Genomic DNA, 21,397 nt, shown 5'->3' on the forward strand with positions numbered 1-21,397 from the left:
TTTGAGTTTGTGGGTTGGTCCAATTCAATTCTTATTTTGAATATAATCTACACGAAAGTAACCTTGCCTTGGTTGTATGTTCATGTTATCTTGGCATCTTTGGTAGCATAGCAATAAACTAACCAGCTCTCTGAATTATGAATATTTCAAATGCCCAACATTCACTCAACAGCAAACCAGGTGTAACCACACTAGCCTAGAACACCAGAAGAGATGTCTGCACCTGAGGGATTGTCTAACACCAACCGGAGAAATAATACTGCTGCTTTTCTGTGGTTTTACAAAGTACAAGTTTAGTTTTATGCACAAAAACAAACACGTGAACAAACTAATTTTAGCAAATGGGCTTGCTTGAGTTAAGAAGTCCATTTGGTGACAACTGATTTGTTAAGATCACCATAACCTCTCAGTCATCGACATTCTTACTTCTCTTGTCTCCCTTTGCACAAATCAATACAATTGATCACCAATACTAAAATGTTTTAATATTTACATTAATGATTTAAAGTCAAATTTAATGATGAATACAAATTAGACCCCAACAGTGTGTGCCTATAGCAAATAATAATCTGATGGATTTATAAAAGCTATAAAAGTCTTTGCTCTCTTCAAATGTTTTTTAAGTATGTTTTTTAAAAGGATTTATTCATTTTTCAAGCATCAACAAACACGTGTTACTGGTGTCACACGTGGACTCGCATGACATTCCACGCATTCCTCCATGTTCCCCGTGCTCCACGGTGGTGACTGTGTGCGTGTGTGTGTGTGTGTGTGTGTGACACGCTCTGCCGGCTGGATGTTGCTGTGGAATGAGGAGGAGGCTCCACCCTTCGCTCTGGACCATGTGGTTCTCATCCTTCCCTCCTGTTGCTGCTGCTTCTGCCGCGACAGTGAAGAGGAGGAGACGTCGGACGCGACAGTGTCGCTCGCTGCTCAAACGGACCACACGGTTTTCCTCTAGAAAGTAGAATAGAACAGTTTGCGGCTCAAACTAAGCTCTTTCTGGGCAACTTTAACGCGCTCCTGTTCACAGTTTAGAGGATTTATCTGGTGACAGACAGGTGCGCACTGTGCGCACAGAGGGATGGGCAGACGCGAAGCAGACGGCAGAGGCGCAGTGAACACCAGCGACCGCTCCGAGGAGCTAGGTTGTCTCCAGAACGCCTCGTCTCACGGCCACCGAGCCCGGGACGAGTCACTGTCCCGGAGGCAGCTGGACAGACAGAGGCAGCCGGAGAGAATGGAGGCGACTGTCGCCGCCGCCGCCACATCCGAGCCCGTGGAAGTGAAGAAGCACCAGCACAAACACAACTTGAAACACCGCTATGAGGTGATGGAGACTCTGGGAAAAGGCACCTACGGCAAAGTGAAGAGGGCGCTGGAGAGGGCGAGTCTGAAGGCGGTGAGTTTGGTTCTGCGCCAGCTGAACATGGTGCTCAACACACATGCTGTCAAGTACTTGGAAAATGGTATAGTCAGGGGCGTTTCAAGGGAGTTTCTGGGGGCCCAGATTCTGTGGGTTGGGTGCAGGGCCGGCCCAAGCATTCATGGGGCCCTAAACAAAATGTACACAAATAATAATCAGTAAATGACATGATACTTCTTGGGGAATCCAGGTCATCCTGGCACGTTCTTACCTTCATATTCCCATTAATCGTAAATGGAAGCAATTTTAGAACAATGGTCTTGTGTTGATTTTCACTTGCTCACTAACTCCAATGATATGTGTCACATTATACATGTTCAAAAAAGAGCAGGAAAAAGTTTTCACTTATTATTTCCTGACATTTTTTAATTTACTCAGTAGCAATCACATGACTATGTTGGCAGGAGAGGGATTTCTCTGCACTTTGAATTCACACAGAGTGAGAAAATGGGGTTTAAAGATTTGATGATACATTGTTGACCTTCCTTGTGCAATACGATAATGGATACGCCGCGGCAAATAACGATATTTTAATTATATAAGTATATCACATATTGTATCGTGAGGTTATCTGTGATTCCCACCCCTGACCATGACTGACTGTATTTATCTGATGCTTACAATACCAAAATATGGAAACAGCTGCAGTCTGCATTTTTCCAGACCTGCAGCATTACAGCATCTGAACCTTCTGGTAAACTACTTATAAAAGCATGTCAAATAAACAACGTATTTTAGTTAATTCGTTTGTAACGGCACTGAAGTTGACATCCAGATTCACAGCCTCCTGGTCTGCAGTGAAGGGGAATTTAACTTGCAATGATCATTCCCCTAAATAAACTAAACAAAATAAAGGGTTTATGATTGTCATAGTGTGTAGCAGAATAAAGTAAGGCTTTAACATCAATAAGAAAGTAAATTTTAATGTGTTGAAAAGTAGTTGCCTGACCTATTGCTGAGTCTATATAGTAGTATAACTATAGACCTATAATTACCCCTTTGTATATACATTTCAATACCATATAAACATGCACTTCTTTATCAGTTTTATAAACAGTTATCACATATCCTCATATTCTCCACCGACATACTCAATGTTGTGTAAACACACTTTTTCTCTTTTAACAATTAGCTCTCTACTATGTTTTAATGGTGCTGATGCTTTATCTTCAGACAGTCTCTCTCTTTCTGTGTGTGTGTGTTTGTTTGTGTGTTTGTGAGTGAGTGAATGAGCTCATGGGCAGATGACGGACCGTGTTGTGTTCTTGTGCTTCCTGTCGTGCTGCCAGGCTGAAATGCCTTTGCTCTGACTCACTCAGCACTCAGAACAAGGGGATACAATTACTACAATAGGGCTAAGACTCCTCCAGGGAGGGGAGAGGAGAGGATAGGAGAGGAGGAGAGGAGAGGAGAGGAGAGGAGAGGAGAGTCTGAGTGACACACACTCAACCAGCACACAGTCCCACTTAGTTTGTCTACACGATGCTAGGACCAAACAAAATCGAATTATTGTCATACTTCAACTAAAACCAGACATTTAAAATACCTGCAAACATGTTATATAGTGGAATTAAGTCTGACTCCAGTCTGACTAAACCTATACATGTAATTGGACTATGACATCACATTATCCAGGTATATTAGTCCAACTCAGACTAGCTCGATTTAAGTCGGATTAACATGTTTATTCATGACATTAAGAAACCCAAATTGTTGTCTTGTTTTTCAACTGAGCCGGGGAATACAAGCCGCGGAGCCATGTCCATGGAGGTTTCTTTTTCAATTCTCGCCGTTTGAAAGAACAACTGACAGTGGTTTGCTCTGCTTCTTTTTAGCCGGCTCTGCCGTGAAATGGCAATAGTCTAAAATAGAGTTATCACTGCCTCGCAATTTGTGTTGCTGACAAGAGCCAACACTTTGAAAGACCTCCTGATTCCGAGGACTCACAATGACTCTGAAGCTACTAAGTAGAAGCTGCTTCTACCTAGTAACTAGGGTTACTAGGTAGAAAGTCAACATAGTACCAACTAGCCGCCAGTTGTTCTGGGCAGCTGGAAAACACCTACTAATAACGAGCAGAAAGGGGTCACATCGCCACCTAGTGTCAGACACATTTTATTTAATTAATTGATTGGCGTTAAACTTTACTTAAGTTCATCGAAACGGACTGATGTGTGCTGGCTGACTTTCTGGACCCACAATGTAAAAAAACAGAATGTGGCGCCTGATTCGTTTGAATGAATGTTTTTTTTTTTTTTTTTTAAATGTTCTACTGTCAGGCTTTAATTCAGAGAAGAAAGAAAGAACGGTTGGAAACAACAGAGGACAGGTTGGAGACACATGGAAGAATATGCAGACGGAATTATTTGTGCAGTCTCTGTGTGTGTGTGTGTGTGTGTGAGTCGGTGAGTGAGTGTGGGACAAAGGGAAAATAGCCCACTGAATTCCTTTAGCTAGTAGCCAGCACATACCAAGGATTCTTTGAAACAAAACGGACATTATTTTTGGAAACAAGACCAGGAGACTGTTATATGGAGGAGGAGGAGGCAGCATTTAAAGTAAGAAATCAGATTGGCAAGAGTAGACAGTTCTATGCTTGTGTTTTATGTCATCACAATGAGGATGTTTTTAGAAAATGACCTAAGACCACTGACAAAAAAAACACCAATTTCAGTTGCCGGTGTCCTGCTGCCTCGTTTGGTAAGTGTGTGTTACTCTGGTGAATCCAAATGGAAGGATCACAAACACCAATGTCACAAAATAACACGGTTGCATTTGAAAATGGAGGCAGCAGTGGAACCAGCAACTCCAGTGTTCTGTGAGGTCAAAATCAGTGGGTTTTTTTTCAGTCGTCTCCTGTCGCTGCCGCGTTTCGCTGACCTCACACCTTCCCCTTCTTGGCTTCACACAGTCACACACGCGATGTGATCTCACCAGTCAGATACAGGACAGCTACGTAAACTGTAAAACATAAATACCTTGTGTAAAACGTGTTTTATTAGGTCTGTTTTACGCGTCGGACTGTTTCTTGGCTGCGAGCAGCAGCAGCAGCAGCAGCAGCTATCCCGAGTCCAGCTAATTATCTCAGCCAGCCAAAAATAAATCCCCATAAAACCACGAATTAAAGACCAGATTCAGCCAATAAGATCCATGTCATTTATTTGTGCACGAGTGAGTTTTAGTGGAGCTGGAAGTCAATCGTTTGCCTGTTTCTCAGCTGCTAAATCCATACGTTATTTGAAAGTAACGCGATTTAAAAAAAAACAAAACAAAAACGGTAAAGTGATTTCTCATCGACAATAATGTGTAAGTAAGCAAGTAAGGTAAATTATTTCTGCTACGCATTCATAAAACATATCTTTGTCAAGGATGTTTTGACTTTAAAGGGCTTTTTTTGGGATTAAGACCTGGTTTTAGGGTTAGGATTAGAATTGGGTTTAAATCAGGGTTAGGGTTAGGCACTTGGGATAAGCGGCTAGGGATTGCAATATGTCATATGATGTGTCCTCACATTTGTGCTTGTGTGTACTTTTCTGTGCTTTTGTTAGGGTTAGGGTTTAGACATGAATAATAATAGGACAGGAAGTCAGTGAGAGGCTGTCCGCCATCCAAAACCTCACTTGACAACACTCACAAACACCCACAAGTCAGGAGAGTCGGGATTCATGCTGTGGCAAAACACGTCATGTTGTTGTTATTTTTATTAAATGGCTGCTCCTTTCTCTACACATAATACTTTTGTATTGTCTGTACCATTACAGTCTGTATACAGTCACCACATCCTGTCATGATGTGAAAGAATTGTGTGATGACATCGGCATGGCTCGCTCACACACACACACACACACACACACACACGTAGCTTCCCATGTTTTCTACATATCCTGTTACAGTTCTGTGGTTTTTAGCCGTTATCTCACACGGAGCACATTATTTCGGATGAACAATAACACATTGTTAGTGAGAAGGGATATTTGCAGGTCACACTTGGACATGACGCATATGCAGGGGGTAAAATCACACACACACACACACACACACACACGTGCCCCCTTTAAAAATGCTCTTAGTTCCCTTATTGTGGGAAACCATGCACAAGTGTGTCTCTTCTCGGTGCCCTGCTGGTCTCACTTTAGAGCCAAGTCCAAGGCTTCAAATGACAGTCAAAGACAATTTCTTCTTCCTACTTAGTAGCTTGTGATTTTGAAACGGGCTTATGAGAGGTGCTTATACATCGATCTTGCTTTCAGCGGCAAAATGGCTGAGTCCGAGAACAACAACAACGAAAGTGATTGACTGCAGAGAAGCGAGTGTCGGATAGCTTGATCGCAGACAACCTCTTAATAAAGGTCTTTTAATAGAGTTAGAATTAAGTAATCCCCGAGCATTGTAATGGCTGGTCGTAGAGCTGCACGAAAACGAGCGCTCCCACAGACCCGAGCACTTCCGTTTTTGAGTATGCTTCTGTCGGCCAGGAGGGGCAAACACACTGCAACGACCCAAAACACATGCAGGAGGAAAAATGAGCTGCAGATTCACAAACTGTGTGTGTTTTGGGACTTGCCAGTGGTTTGTGTGTGTTTTCTGTCCTGCTTGTTTTGGGGTTTTTCGTGTGTTTCCGCTTCTGTGTGTGTTTTCTTTTTATTTTAGTTTGTGTTTTTGAATCTGTAGCGTTTGTGAATATGCAGCTTGTTTCTCCTCCTGCATGTGTTTTGGGTCGTTGCAGTGCGTTTGCCCCTGTTTAACTCTATTGTTTTTTATAAAGGGAGACAGGCAAATGAATCTCATTTCAACTTGAAATTTAATTTTGACGATACACAGGAAACTAAAGTGTATGTCCCCTACTATAAGAACCCCTTGAAGATATGTTATCCATTCCTTTCACTTCATCTGTATATTGTTTTCTACATCCCTTCATCAAATATCATCGTCTTCTCTTTTCCTTTCACGTTGGTATTTGGCAAGAGGCCTTATCTCTCTGACTCAGCACCCACTTACAGTAAAGACGTCACATTTTTCTCATTAACAATAATAAAAAAAGACTTATGTAAAAAAAAAGGGTTTCCTTCAGTTATATATAAGTCTATCTTTGCACAGCAATAGAGGGTCAGGTCAGGTCAGATCCTGGGAGTTCACTGGAGTGTGTTTATGCTGTGTTGCATAACTGTTGCAGTTGATGGAGCGTGTGAATCAGGTCCTCTGATGTCTGGAGATGTTTTCTTTCCAGCAGCTGAGAATTTCAGAGCCACGACCCCTGAGAGAAGCCTGCTCACCCGGAGGATCTCTGCAGAGGAGGACAGACCGGTCAGGACTAGGACTGTCACTTTAAAAAAAGACACAGTCTTGTATTAAGTACCTAAAAGGGATACTTGAGTAAAAGTACAAGTATCTTACCAGAAAATGACTTTGATAGAAGTTGAAGTCATCTTTTATAATATTACTTAAGTATTAAAAAAGTACTGGACATTTACTGTACTTACATATCAAAAGTAATTTTCTGATATAAAATGTAATGTGTAGAGTGAATGGGTGAATGTCAAACCTGTAGATACAGGCCATTTAGCATCTCTTCTTCTGATATTCAGTATAAATAAGTAAATAAATAAACTAGTCCTTCTCTACATTTAACCCATGTACATGTCGGTGAAGGTTCTCAGTCATCCAGGTCATGGTCTTCTTCGCTCGCCACCACCTTCAAACATTGAACTGACGTTTGCCCAAAATTGGAAAGGGAAAAAACATATTTTTTACAAGTCAGTGGAAAACTGAGTGAGGGAAGCACAATTTTTTAAAAGTACTACTGCTATTCTAGCAATACAAAGCCACATGCAAATCTGTGAAGTATTCCTTTAAGCACAGTCATGAAGTATTTGTACCCCCACCTCCACCCACGAACATACATACAATATAATTTATTGGAACTCCTACTATTAGTCATAATAGGTCGAACACTCACTGCAGTTCCTGACTGTGATGACTCTTCTGCCGCCTCACTAGGGCGGAGCTAACAGCTAACACTGGACTCAGCAGATTTGTTCACGCTTTGGTGTCGTAACTGTCAGCTGTGTCTCCCCTATTTTTTTACATGGGCTAATAGAACATTCATTCAAAGCATTCAAAGTGGATTCGAGGCCAAGGTACAGTGAGTCCCTGGCTGGGATTAAGGAGTGTAAACAGTGCAGCTGTCAACCTTCTGCCTTTGAGCAAGTTCAGATCAACTGCTCTTGTCATCCGGCCTTTAACATTTTGTTTGCCTCTGTGTGTACCTGATTGATTATTTATTCATCTATATATATATATATATATATATATATATATATATATATATATATATATATATATATATATATATATATATATATATATGTATGTATGTGTATATACACACATACATACATATATACACATATATACATACATATATGTGTATATATATATATCGATATCTGTATCTATGTATGTATATACATATATATATATATATATGTATATATGTGTATATATATATATACATAAATAAAATTAGGTTCCGTGTGATGATGTCACATGTGTTGATTCAATAAATTTGTGTTCTTTCCCAGGTGGCAATCAAGTCAATTCGCAAGGAGCGTATCACTGATGACCTGGACAAAATTCACATCCAGAGAGAGATCGAGATCACCTCCTCGCTCAGACACGCAAACATCATACGCTTCCACGAAGGTCAGACTGCAGACATACACACACACACACACACACACACACAGGTCTCTAAATGTAAATAAATGTTGTTCATGTTCAATAATTACACCCATTGCTACTGCGTTGTATTTTGTGTGTCTTATTTTCTCTGGTTAATTTGCAACATGCACAAACTGTAAACAGAGTCTAAAAAAGGAGCAGAGAAGTCGAATTCTCTCTTGGATCATTTGATAAATGGGAGATGCAAAAATAAACCTGGGACTGCAGCCTATTCCTTTTTTTGGTTGGTGCTTGTTTGGAGTATATTTTAAAATAGATCGGTATAAATAGGTATGATTTGGGTTTTTTTCCCCTTCTGTTGCATCTACACACAAACTGTTATGGTCTTTATAAATAAATATGAATATATCTGTATCATCATGAGAGGTAGACCCATTAATCATACTGATTTTTTTACATTGCATTCACTTTATACATAAATGTGAGCTAAAAATACAGATTGCAGCGACAGACCATAAAAAGCATTCCCTCTTGAATTGTGACACTGAAATATATATATATATCATTTTTTATAATTTTTTTTCAAACAAAGATTTAATTTTTTGATACAGAAAGATTTTTTTCCAGATAAACATTTTATTTACTCTTTGTCAGTTGTATAGTTGCAATATGTTGGGAAGTTGACATAAATATCAATGCAATATTATGTTCTATGTCCATGTGTTGTGGGTTTTGAGGCTTTATAAGGCTTAGATAGTGCCCACTTTAGCTGAGCTCACACAAAATGCTTTAATAACGAGTAGCAAGTGCTTTGTCACAGCCTGAATTTGTATTTACGTAAGAAACATGCTTTATAAATGACAAATTCAGCGTTTACTAATCCATAACTAATGTGCTTATAAATGATGAGTATTTGTGCGTCATAAATGATGAATACAATATGTATTAATGCTTAATAGTGCTTACTTATTATAAAGTGTTACCGAAAAGTTAAGCAATTCTGTGCATTTCATCAGATAGAGGGGGAAATGTTGTTTTCCAGTGGTGACAGAAATATGTTCCCTACCCCAGCTTTAATTATCCACGTCTGTTTCCACACTCTCAACGTTATGTGATCACAGTCTGTGGCAGCGCTCATATACACATACACATACTAATGCAGTACTGTTGTCCTGTGTCCTGCCCAGTGTTCGAGAGCCGGGATAAGATTGTGATTGTGATGGAGTACGCCAGCCGAGGAGAGCTGTACGATTACATCCAGGAGAGGAGGAGACTGTCAGAGACAGAAGCCAGAGGCATCTTCAGGCAAATCACATCTGCCGTCCACTACTGCCACAAGGTTTGCACGCACACACACACACACACACACACACACACATACACACACTCTGTGCAAACTGCAATCAGCAATCAGTATAAATGAAGTGGCAGCGACATGGAGCCACGTGCTGCTTGTGGAATTCCACTGTGTGCACAAGCAAATGCGGAACTGCTAAATCCACGAAATCCTAATCCTAATCCGTCAGGAAAAACTTGACGAGAGTTTTCAGATTAGGGGTTGAGAGCACGTTTCAAGAAATCACACATTCATCTTTGTTTTTTACTGTTTATGTGTATGTAAAGCCAAACAGGGAATAATGAGAGCAATGTACATGTCCTGTTCATATTAGGGCTGCAATTAAACATCATTTTCATAGTCAAGTACTTATTTGGTCCATAAAATGTCGGAAAATGTTGACGAGTGTTTCTCAAACCTGGAAATGATTCAGTTTTAATGATTCTTTTGTCCGATGAAGCAAATAAACCAGAAAATATTCACATTCAAGAAGCTGAAGAACATCAGTAGAGGTGAGGACCTGTGTCTTCTCAGTCAGAAAGAACTATTATTCTTATCTTAGCATTAAATACAGAGATGATCATGTGACCTCCACACAGTGAGGTTGGATTATCTGCTCCCAACCCCTTGCCCTTGAAAGTGGTCCCAAAATAGATATGAATGTTCTGGCATGAATGAATTATTGAATTCATGCATGCAGCACACATGAAACGATTATTACGCCTTCACGAGAAGAATGAAAATAAGTTTCCGTGTTGTTGCTTTGTCTTTTTTTCCCTTTTTTTTGCTCTTCTTCATTATCAGTTCACAGAATTTAACACTTTTTGAGGAAATTACACCGGCGTTTTTTTTAAAAATAATAGTTATTCTGACAATCTGTCAAGCAATACTATTAGCCCTGACTGAGGGAGCGTTTGTGTGTATGTTGGGGTGATTGTTGTTGTTGTTGTTGTTGTTTTTTTAATATCATTCTAAAACACTTCTCTTTGTCAAACTCCAACCCCGTTTGCAGTCATCTTACCTTACCTGGACAGCTGTGAAGGACGAGGTGAAGCATGAAACGAGCTGAAAATGGTGTAACAAAACCAATAGGTGACAATTCTCTAAACGGTTAAGTTGCGTTTCCACCAGCGTACCATACGAGGTTCCAAGTGAGCTGAGCCGATAAGTGAGTCGTGACGTCGAGAGACTGTCGGCCACTGATACAACACACACGACACAGAAATCGAGCAGTGCCGAACTGTCGATCACTGATGACTCCGCCCACGTTGAGTAGGTACTTTTTTTGTCGTGGAAAACCAACCTAAACGTGCCGTGCCGAGGCGAGGCGGGGCGAGCCAGGACCGTAGTGGAAAAGGGCCATAACCTTTTCAACTCCTGTCCCTACTCCTACTCCTTTCATACTGTGCACAAAACATTTAAAAAGGTCAAGGGTCATCTCCTCCACTTACAGTAAAGGCTCTGTAGAGGATGTAACCACTGAAAGAAAGAAGCCTATTCATGCACATTAGCCCGAGAGATTTGGGCGGTGTATAAAGTGTGCGTGCGTCACTGTGCTTCCACGGTGTTAGTTTCAGAGTTAACTAAGGATGCTCAGACAGCTGTGTTTTAAGGATGTTATGTCATCAGACTGTGCAGGAGGCCTTCTTTTGTCTACTTGCCACAGAGATTTCACAATTTGTTGCTGAGAAGTTCTCAATTATTGTCAAGTGATGTACTTTATATGTGTTTTGTGTATACAAAATAATCACAATAACAATACATTATTATATAAGTTTCATGTGGAGGTTAACGTTTTTCTCATTTTTATGTTAATACATGGAAGTGTTTGTACAGTATAACCAATAAAATCAACGTGTTGCTCTTCACATGTTCACATTTTGACTAAACATTGATTGTTAAAGAACTCTCTCGACACGTATCCAGCCTACATTGGAACTCAGATGTCAGAGCTGGGACTTGCAGAGAGAAGTCGGGGGGGAAAAAAACTTCCTTGACTAAACTCACGTGCGCGTTTCTCTCTGCTCTCCCGCAGAATGGCGTGGTGCACCGCGACCTCAAACTGGAGAACATCCTTTTAGACCAAGACTTCAACGTAAAGGTGAGATAAACGCCACATATTCTGCAAACTGAGCCTACGTACATGGACACAATGTTGTGCTACTGGTTAAACTGGGGTGCAGTTTGTGCAGGTTCTCTGGTGTCCTCTCAAACTCATATGACCACGGAGGCTAATCACCTTCACGTTAGGTCACCATCGGAATAGAAATATATAATATACTAATGTTTTAACAATGATTGCATTGATAAAACAGTACATTTGTGTCTTTTGTCGAGTCATTTGATCAGGGAGTTAGTGACAGTTGCATCTATTTCCATTGTATCCATTCAATCAGTGGGTGTGTACAATTGAGCAACATATTATTGGTGACGATTATTGTTAATTGTTGTTATTGTTACAACTGTGTTATTGAACCTGTGTAGCCTTCAGTTACCATGAATGGGGTCCAAAATGACCCCAATTAGAATCAATGTGTTTTTGCAATAAACTTAAGAAATGTCTTTAATTTTGGTTAAAGATGATCATTTTTATTATATTTTGGTCAAAAAAAGAGTGATCTATACTTAGAGGAAACCTTTATACTGACATTAACTGAGGTGATAAGAATCAATGGTTCCTAGGAGATTTCATAGGAAAGGCTTGGGCTTCTTAAAATTAATGAAAACAATTTTTAAAATGCAAATGGCACAAACATGTTTTATGTGGAATACCTGGAATATGAAAATATAAAATCTATTCGTTTCAAAGATTTTGAAGAATAACGAGCCCACTTTCTGTGATAATGATAATACAACAATATAATCAGTACAGTAATTGTACTGAGAAACAACCTTTTAGCAAAATCGTTGTGTGTAATGAATCATCCACAGATTCCTGATTGCACTTGTCTGTAAACATGAACATACGTCTTACTGACACGCAGGCTGATGTGTTTTAGGAAACAGTCCTTTTTTTTACCCCTGCTTATGTAACAATAAGCACACTGGAATGACGCCTCATGTATAGTACAGCGAGTAAGGCTGTAAAAATGCTGCAAACCGCTTGCAGAACAGTCAGAACATCCACTGGAACACTTTATACCCACATTAATGTTAATGTGTTGCACATTGAAGCAGCACAAACACAGTGCCAGGTCTAATAAAAGACCCCAGGGGTCATTTGTTTTGCCTTGTTTGGATATTCCTCTCCTTATATGGGATGTGTGCGCGGCCAAACGGGGGAATGTGGGGAATCCAGTGGCATTTGCACCAATCTGAGGTTGTTTTTTTTATGTACATGTGCGTCTCTGTGGCGTCTCTTTCATCTCAGACCTCAGAGTCGTCGACGTTATGCACTCTGTGTACCAGCGGCTTAATGGGGTGTGGTAAAAGTAGGCACAGCCAGCCATGTTCGGGGAGCCCGTGACTAAGTGGAAAGGGAACTTGGCTTGTAACCGGGGGGTTGCTGGTTCAAGTCCCCACCAGGTCAAAAGGGCTGGGGTACACCTGAGCAAAGTACCCAACCCCCATTGCTGCCCGGGCACTACTCAGTGTGACAGCCCATTGCTCCTAATAGTATGGGTCATATGCAGAGAAATAATTTCCCTAAGGGGGTTAATAAAGTATAAGGTGTTCCTTTTAAAGTGGGAGGGTCAGGTCTGAAGCCCCCAAGCGTAATCGCAGACGACGCACAAGCGTACTAAAGCCAGTGTGTGGTTATTACAGTAATATCCAAAAGTTACGATTTCCGCAAAATCTGGTGTTCATGCACAACTACAGTGTTTTTTTCACAATAACGTTTTTGTTTTTCTTTATTTTTAAATTGTTAATAACTGCCAGATATTGAAAGTTATTGTGGAAAAATGGGCAAAAGCACATTTTATGTCCCTTTTTTTATGGTTAAAATAAGCAGAATTTTTTTTTTTCCAGATGAACATTTTGAGGCTAAGGTGTTAAAGGGTTAATAATATCAATAATACATTGCTCATTGATGGTTGGCTCTGTAGGTTACCACAGTTTCATGCACGTGCACAGGACGCGTTACTATGTACCTACCAAAGCTCGTCCTACACATCATCGTTGCCACTGTATGTGCAGGTAAAACATCGACAGTGATCGGACATCTATAAACACTGTGTCATCGTCCGTCTGTGTTCCCCTGTCCCTCTGCTCCATGGAAATAAAGCTGTCACGTTGAGTATTTTTAACACCAGCAGGGCTGATAGTGAGCTGCTGCACATGCTACAGTAATAATCTCTGCAGATAGAGAAGAGCCTCGGTGTGTGTGAGTGTGTGTGTGTGTGTGTGTGTGTGTGTGTGTGTGTGTGCGGCTCTGGAGTGAGTGATTGTTCCTCTACGTGAGTATGAGCAGCCTGATGTTTTTGGCCCACTTCTCTTTCCTCGGTCACACTTTCTTTGGCAGAACCTCGGCATACTGTACCTATTTTTGGCTCCTTTCAAAGGAATCGCTTTGAGTTATTGTTGTTTTTGTGCGTGCTCCGAGAAAAGGAATTTGGAATGCCAGGAGTGCGAGTGATTTGTGAATTCTAGGGCTGCAACTCAGGATTATTTTTGATACGTTTGATATGTTTTCGATGAATTGATTGTTAATCGGGAGAAGCATTTTATTTAATAAACCAAACTGTCTTTGTACAAAAGTTGTTTCCAACAACTCGCATAAAAAATAAAAGGCAGACTGACTTCATGTCCCAGTCATCAGGGCTCTTTACTCCCTGGAATGTCTCCTGGCATTTCTTCTCCATCAGTCTGGTGAAACGGGTCCTTGAGGGAACAGTATAACCCGGGTTCAAGGTGTTTATCATTTATCTTTTGAATCCCTTAAACTCAACCATTGATAATGGCCTCATGTCTGTTAGCGGCACATTCAGGATACCATCAGTGAGAACAGATGCTCGCTGTGGTGTGCAAATCTTCTTCTGTTTATTTCAGAGGTGAGAGAGAAAGTTGAGTATGAACATACAATATCTTTTTAGTATATCTTTCAATATCTTTTTAAGTGAATAACTACTGATCTAAAATGCAGACGGTTTCCTCCCACAGTCCAAAAACAACAATACAAACAATAAAACTACAAAAAGATAAAACCCAATGTTTCCTACTGGGTTGAAAGCCAAAGAGTAAAAATGGGTTTTATGTATGTAAAAATAAAGTCTTTATTTTATTGGATTGGATTGGATTGACTGTTTTCTTTTCAGCATCAGTTCCAACTTCCATTCTGTTTTAATTTAGTCCCTGAGACATCCTCTTGGAATACTGCACAGGTTATTGTTACTTATGTTCCATGCAAGGATTTCTTTTTTCCCCCGTTACACTCATTAATGTCCCTACATATAAATAAACACAGCAGGTTAATGTTTGTTGTCAATATTTCTCTTGCTCCACAGCTGGCTGACTTTGGCCTCTCCAATCATTTCCAGCGGGGCTCTCTGTTGCAGACCTACTGTGGAAGTCCTCTCTATGCGGCGCCAGAGATAGTGAAAGGGCTGCCGTACCAAGGACCAGAGGTGGGTCACACTCTGACCACACCTTTCCAAATATTAGGGCTTTTGCCGTAACACTACAACAGGGGAACAGTGTCACCCCCAGTTTGTACCAGACAAATCGAGTAATCATTACCGATTTTTGTTCTGCACACATTTTATAGAATTAACTAATATAAAATGAAAGCTATCCTAAAAATGTGTTATGTTTTACAAGATACCGATTGTAAGCTTTTTGTTTTTATTGTTAAACATTATAAAAGTTGTATACAAGAAGTCGTAAAAAGCCTTATTTTGAAAGCCAGGTTTAAAGGAAGTGGTGCTATTTAAGATTAGCTGAGTGACTATTGTGTATAAAGGATGATCAGCTGGTAACTGGTTCATTCAAGTATCTTCTGCGTCTCTTGTTTTTACCGTCACAGCAGAGGTGAACATAGCCAAGAACCACAGAAAACACCAAAAAGTGCTTTTGCCCATTTTTCCAGAATAACTTTCAATATCTGCCAGTTATTTGCAATTTACTGCATGTTAAAATTGTGTTTTTAACTATTTAAAATGAAGAAAAGGGTTTCGTCAGATTTCACTTGTCTTTCACTAACTTTTTAGCTACAGTTGCTCCATGTCAGAATTAATAATTTAAAGAAAGGAAAGAAAGCAACCAAACTACCAAAGTAAACCTTACAATTAGAAGCTTATGGTACAGGAAACAGCACAAAAATCAAAAATAAATTAAGAGTGCCAAAAAGAGTGGAAAAAATCCTTTATTTATGGTGGGTTTATGGTATCTACAGTGACACTGTCACAAGTGTTATCTTTATTTTGCTACCGAGATAATTCACATAGAGTTTGTAATTGCAGAGATATACTATCCTATTTATCTATTTCTATCTATTTAGTTTGGTGTTGTCATTTTCGAACAGTGACCCCAAAAATAGGGTCAGGGAAGAAGAAACTGCAAGTCACATGAAAATGAAAACAACACACCAGACAACAACCATAGCAACGAAGATGAAGATATGCCCAACAATAATAATAGATGCTTGCTCAAAATGAAAGATGCCATTAAAAAATAAAAAAGCAAGGTATATATGATCATATACTTTTATATATCTGCATGTCTCTGTGTGCTACAGGTGGACTGTTGGGCTCTGGGTGTGTTGCTCTACGCTCTGGTGTACAGCAGCATGCCGTTTGATGGCGCCAGTCACGCCACACTCACTGAGCAGATCAGCCAAGGTCGCTATCACAGACCCAACCCCCCCTCAGGTAAACGCTCATCACTGTCCGAAAATGCTGTCTGTGTTTACTAAAAAAATAAGTCATATGCTATTAAAAGAAAAAAGGTAACCCTGTACTCAAAGGGAACATTAATTCACATTATTAGTTTATAGAGCTTCAGTTAACACAGTAATAATGGTTTATTGGAGTAGTTATTTATTAATAAAGGTTAACATGGGTAGTAAATGCTTTATTATAGTTATGTCGTGCTTTTAAGGGATGCGTGTTTTACACTTAAGAATAAGGGTCACATGGAGCATTAATAAAGGTAAAGTAATTACTTAAATGTGTCATTAATTCATTAAAATTTGAATTAAATACATAAATGTTATTAAATATGTCATTAATTCATTAAAATACCAATTCATTTAATGTAAAAAAAAACATAATTACTTCACTATACTAAGATATGCTTATTTAGTGCTAGTATATGTAAATGAAGTGTCAGGGTTTTTGTTTTTTATTAATAACTTTACAGACACAGAAACCTCTCTCTAATAAATGTTAGGTAACGAAAGACATTTACAGTTACTTCGAGTCATTTAATGGAAATTACTGGCATTAACAGTAGCTCTATAGACCCTTATAACTGCTGCAAAAAATGTGTATCATAATTATTTACGTCGGGATAAACTTGTTTGTGAAATGTTCCCATTGTCCCATTGTCTGACGTGATTGTTTTTGTGTCTTGTTGTCATCGTTTCAAACGCGCAATAGTTGAGTTCAGTTGCTGTAAATAACTCGCCTCTGCTCCTCCAGACGCCTGCGCTCTTATCGACTGGTTGTTGACGGTGCGCGCGGACGAGAGAGCCACGATAGAGGACGTAGCCAACCACTGGTGGGTGAACTGGGGTTATGAAGAGAGTGTGTGTGACTGCCCTTCACCTCCGCACCAAGAGTGCCCCTCCCCCCTGCTGGCTCGCTACATCGACTGGCAGAATCGGGTCGCCACTGCCGGCAACAACATGACGGCTGACGCGTCCTCGGCCCGGCGCTCTCACCACCACTTTTACTTCAGCCTACCTCTGAAGAGTGATCGTGGTGCAGGGAGGACACGTGGAGGAGGGATGTCGAGCCTCAGGAAGTCACGCAAGGAGAACGCAATTCCCCAGACCGCACAGGGAGCATGTGGGGCCGCTTGTCCCACAGCTGCCTCCTCTACTGTGGTCACTTCCACTTTTGAACGTAAGAAACCCAAAGGGATTCTGAAACCCCAGTGGAGCATTGACTCCGTGTTTCAGAGTCCTCCGAAGGAAAACTCTCCCTCCCAGCTGTGTAATTCGTCTCCACAGACTTGTCGAACACATGCACTTGCCCACACTCGTGCTGAGGTGCTGTCCACCAGCCTGCCGTCCCCCACAACATTCAGTCAGCCCTCATCTAAAATGCCCAAAAAGGGGATACTAAAGAACATGTATGGAGGGGAGTCTGCCTCAGAAAGAAGGGGCTCTGGAGTAGGAGTTAAAGAGACCGTTGCAGGAGATTCGTGCACCTACAAACAGCACAGTCGCCTCCCAGCAGTAGAAGATAGTCCCACCATGCGCACGGAGGCAGTAAGACGAAGGAAGGGCATTCTGAAACGTAACGGCAAGTTTTCACGCAGCCTGGACCTTCCCGATGACCTCCACCTGTCGTCTCCCACTGCAGCCCCTGCAGTGTTCCCTGAGGCTTTGCAGCAGCTCCTCCACACCACCGGGGGCATCGAGGGCCGACGTAGTCGACCCTCCAGTGTGGTGAGTGAGGACAGCATCTTCTCTTCCGATTCCTTTGACCTGCTGGACCTCAGCGCCCAGTCACGGCGCAGGATTTTCTCTCGGGGGAAGCAGCGCAGCGCCGGCAGCTCGGAGGAGGAGCCTGAGCCGCTGACAGCCGAGGCGGACGGCGTCGCTGAAGACAGAGGCAGACGGAGAGGAGCGCTCACGTAACCCGACAAACATCCACTTCTGCTGAGGTGATCAGTCTCTGCTGAAACACACTGGGAAGGCTGAGGACACAAACTCTCTTGAGCATTGTACTGTGAAGCACCATGTTTTTCTGTGATCGCCCAGTGTCTGTGGAACTGCAGAAATGGCACCCGAATGTGGCAGAATTGACGGACTCTAACTGTGTGTTTACGAATTTGAGTAAAGCCTGTTCCGCAAACCTTATTGCATATGTCAATTACTTTGGATGACGACGTTACGTCTAAGATACAAAGTTGGAATCTTTCAACTCGTCAAAATCGCTTGATGCGTTTTCACCATAGACCATATCTTTAAAAAAAATGGACACAGTCTTCCAGTTTCCTACCTGGAACTAACACTATAATGAATGGCCACCAGGGGGTGACTCTTGCTAAAAGAACTCCATTTTAATTGAATCCTTAGGGGAAAAATGACTTTTCACTTAATTTATTTCGTTGCTAAACATTTTTCTGAGGAGTTAATGGTTCGAGTCTTCTGATCCCATTGGGAAATCGGCAATAAATGATGGCACAGTTGAAACCGGGCAAAGTGTGTCGTGCAAACTAAATGACCCAAGTCAATCACTTTGAACGTCACGTTACGTTAAACGTGCAAAGTTGAAGTTTTTCAACTCTTGTCATGACTGCGTGATGCAATTTCACCATAGATCATATTTAAAAATATTGACATAGTTTCCTCCCTGCCACCAGGGGGCGACTTTGCTGGTTGTTGAAATAACTCTATTTGAAGTTTAAGGGAACATTAGCATTCTCAGCATTTTAAAAATTTTCCTGAAAAGTGAATGCTCTCAGTCGCCACTTCGGCTCTTCTTCAATAGCACATTTTATGTAAATGATGTGCTGGTTGAGGTGATGGTGAGCACAAACTCCGCTCAACTCAACTGTTGCAATATTTCCACTCAACACATGGCTGTCTTTAGCATGTGTTAGCACAAGCTTAACATTGCATGCAGATATGAGGACATTTGAAGCATTTCTTAATGTTATGGTGTATGAGGTACATAGCTGTGACATCACTTTGCTGTTAAAGCTGCCAGAGGTTGGCAGGAAGTAGCTTCGTAATAACATGGCAGTGACTGGAGACAACAGGAAAAAAAACAAAAAACAGATTTTAACCAATTTGTCACCTAATAAAATCTCATGTTAGCTTGAGTATACAATATCTGAAGCATATGTTCACTGGTTCATGTTGCCATTGTATGTTTCTGTCCCTTTCCCACAGCAAGTTTGACTCATAGGATTAAGGAGTTGCTGGTCTACTGCTGCCCCAGTGGTAAGCGTGTGTTGCTAAAGACCAAAGTGACTGAATAACACAACGGAAACTAAATAATGGAGGCAGCAGTGGATTAACAGCTCCTGTGTTATATGAATGGACTGTGGTGCAGGGAAATAAGCAGTTAGCAGCTGTAATCAGTGACAAACTATCTGATTACTGAGGTCATTCATTTGAAGACGTTTTCCATTTCTTCCCAAATCTGTTCTGGTCTTAATCAGTGTTGGTTTTAAGTATTGAAATGTATTTAATTGGCTATATAACGTGAAGTAACCTGTAATTCACGTGTCACAGGTGTCACAGATGTGCTCTGGTACCGGAACAAATCCCACCCAAACCGTGTGCTGCGTATGAATGTGTAATAGGGAAGAGGCAGTGTTCCCCAAGCGTTCTATACTTTGTAAAGATGGCAAACTATCACGTCACCCAAATCACATTTGTGCATAATCTGCATAAACAGTAACACCTAATGTCAAAATTCCAGGCATGCTATTTGGAACGTATTTAACTTTCTAGCGAAGGTTGGGAATTATTTTGCACAAAAAAAATCTATGGCTCCCATATGGGTCTATGGGTAGAGTGTTTTACTGGTTTCACAGTGTTATTGAATACTGCATATTTGTACCACACAGTGCTATTATGGTGTGCACAATGTGCTCCTTTTGCCTCTTTTGCTTTACTGTGACATCACTGATGCTGCTGTGGGCATTTAAACAGATGTGAGAAAAGAATGATCCTTTTGTTTTTGCTTTCTTTCTTTCTTTCTTTCTTTCTTTTTCCTAAAGTCAATAAATTATGTCCATCTCAATACTCTCCTAATGTGTCTTAGGATGTGTTTACCTTCTTGTTCCGCATTCAGACAACATGTGCAGAGTCTGGTGTCTGCATTACCCTGCAGACTGTTTTCATTAGCAGGCCATGTTCTTAAATGAAAGTGCATTTGCAAAAAGGAAAACAGACACGGGTGTTTATAAAAAATATTTCACTTCACGTCAGGTTCCATTAAGATTGTATTTGATCATTTTGTACAAAGGAGCGGGATTAATGTATCCGCTGTCTTGGGGAAAAAAAGGTGAGGAATGAGGAGTCGATTGCGGCACCGACGTGCTTTCCCTTATTGTATCAGCTTTCACTAAAATGCATTCCTCACCACAGTCCTCATGTTTTGCAGGCTGGAGAGAAGCCATTAATGGCAGTGGCTAAAAGTTCATGCCACATTTAAAATGTACATTCTCCCTCTGTGAATTGACCGAATTCTCAAACCTCAAACGTGTTTTTTTTTTTAGATAGTTTCCCCTGGAAAGTTCCTTTTTTGGGACAAACATGTTTTCACAGTGCTCAGATGAAAGTAAGCAAAGCTCACCAGCAGGTCTATAGATGTTTGGATGTAGGAAGGTCTGGTATGGCTCATGTAAACAGACGCATTACTTTATACCACCCACTTGTATGGCTTTTTAAACTCATTTTAAGGTCAATCCCGCAGCACGGTCTAATGACTTTAATGTTAATGGTGGACTGTTTATAGACGAGCGCTTTGTTCGTTTGGCCATAAGTTGATGAGGTCCAGAAACAGAAGGGAACTCACATCAGTCGCCCGGATACCAAACAGTTCCATAACAACAAACATTTAGGCCCATTGAGCTCATATTTGCGTGCAGTGCACACGCTTGACTGACGGTTAGTGTAAAAAATAATAATAAACAAGTAGTTAGGTATCATCATTGCTCAGAAGCTGTCCTTCAGAACACATGTTGAAAACCTCTCCTAGCTGAAGGTCAAATTATGTTATATTCAATTTCTCTTTGCTGTTTATGAATGCGGGATCTAAATAAGTTAGACTCTGTGCACCATTGTGCTTTGCCCTTTATTCCTGGCTGTGGAAATCGCACACATCCCTCTA

The 21,397-nt window shown here is 40.8% G+C and overlaps 1 protein-coding gene across 1 annotated transcript; it reads left to right on the forward strand.

Annotated features, from left to right (window-relative positions):
• The first annotated feature begins 845 nt into the window (after nucleotides 1-845).
• LOC122776980 (NUAK family SNF1-like kinase 1) lies at nucleotides 846-20,312 on the forward strand. The gene is made up of 7 exons (XM_044037834.1): nucleotides 846-1,402; nucleotides 8,008-8,128; nucleotides 9,295-9,446; nucleotides 11,479-11,544; nucleotides 14,888-15,007; nucleotides 16,117-16,249; nucleotides 17,021-20,312. Exons 1-7 carry the CDS (start codon nucleotides 1,085-1,087, stop codon nucleotides 18,184-18,186), a joined length of 2,076 nt encoding a protein of 691 aa, XP_043893769.1. The 5' UTR covers nucleotides 846-1,084; the 3' UTR covers nucleotides 18,187-20,312.
• The last annotated feature ends 1,085 nt before the right edge of the window (nucleotides 20,313-21,397 follow it).

This window comes from Solea senegalensis, linkage group LG11 (assembly GCF_019176455.1).
Source record: "Solea senegalensis isolate Sse05_10M linkage group LG11, IFAPA_SoseM_1, whole genome shotgun sequence".
Taxonomy (NCBI): Eukaryota; Metazoa; Chordata; class Actinopteri; order Pleuronectiformes; family Soleidae; genus Solea; species Solea senegalensis.

Excerpts from the sequence above, each read along its gene's own strand:
- LOC122776980 (XM_044037834.1), top strand. The coding sequence starts at position 1,085 with ATGGGCAGACGCGAAGCAGACGGCAGAGGCGCAGTGAACACCAGCGAC. Across the intron at positions 11,545-14,887 it reads ACCAAGACTTCAACGTAAAG|CTGGCTGACTTTGGCCTCTC; the intron begins GTGAGATAAACG and ends CTTGCTCCACAG. Across the intron at positions 16,250-17,020 it reads CAGACCCAACCCCCCCTCAG|ACGCCTGCGCTCTTATCGAC; the intron begins GTAAACGCTCAT and ends CTGCTCCTCCAG.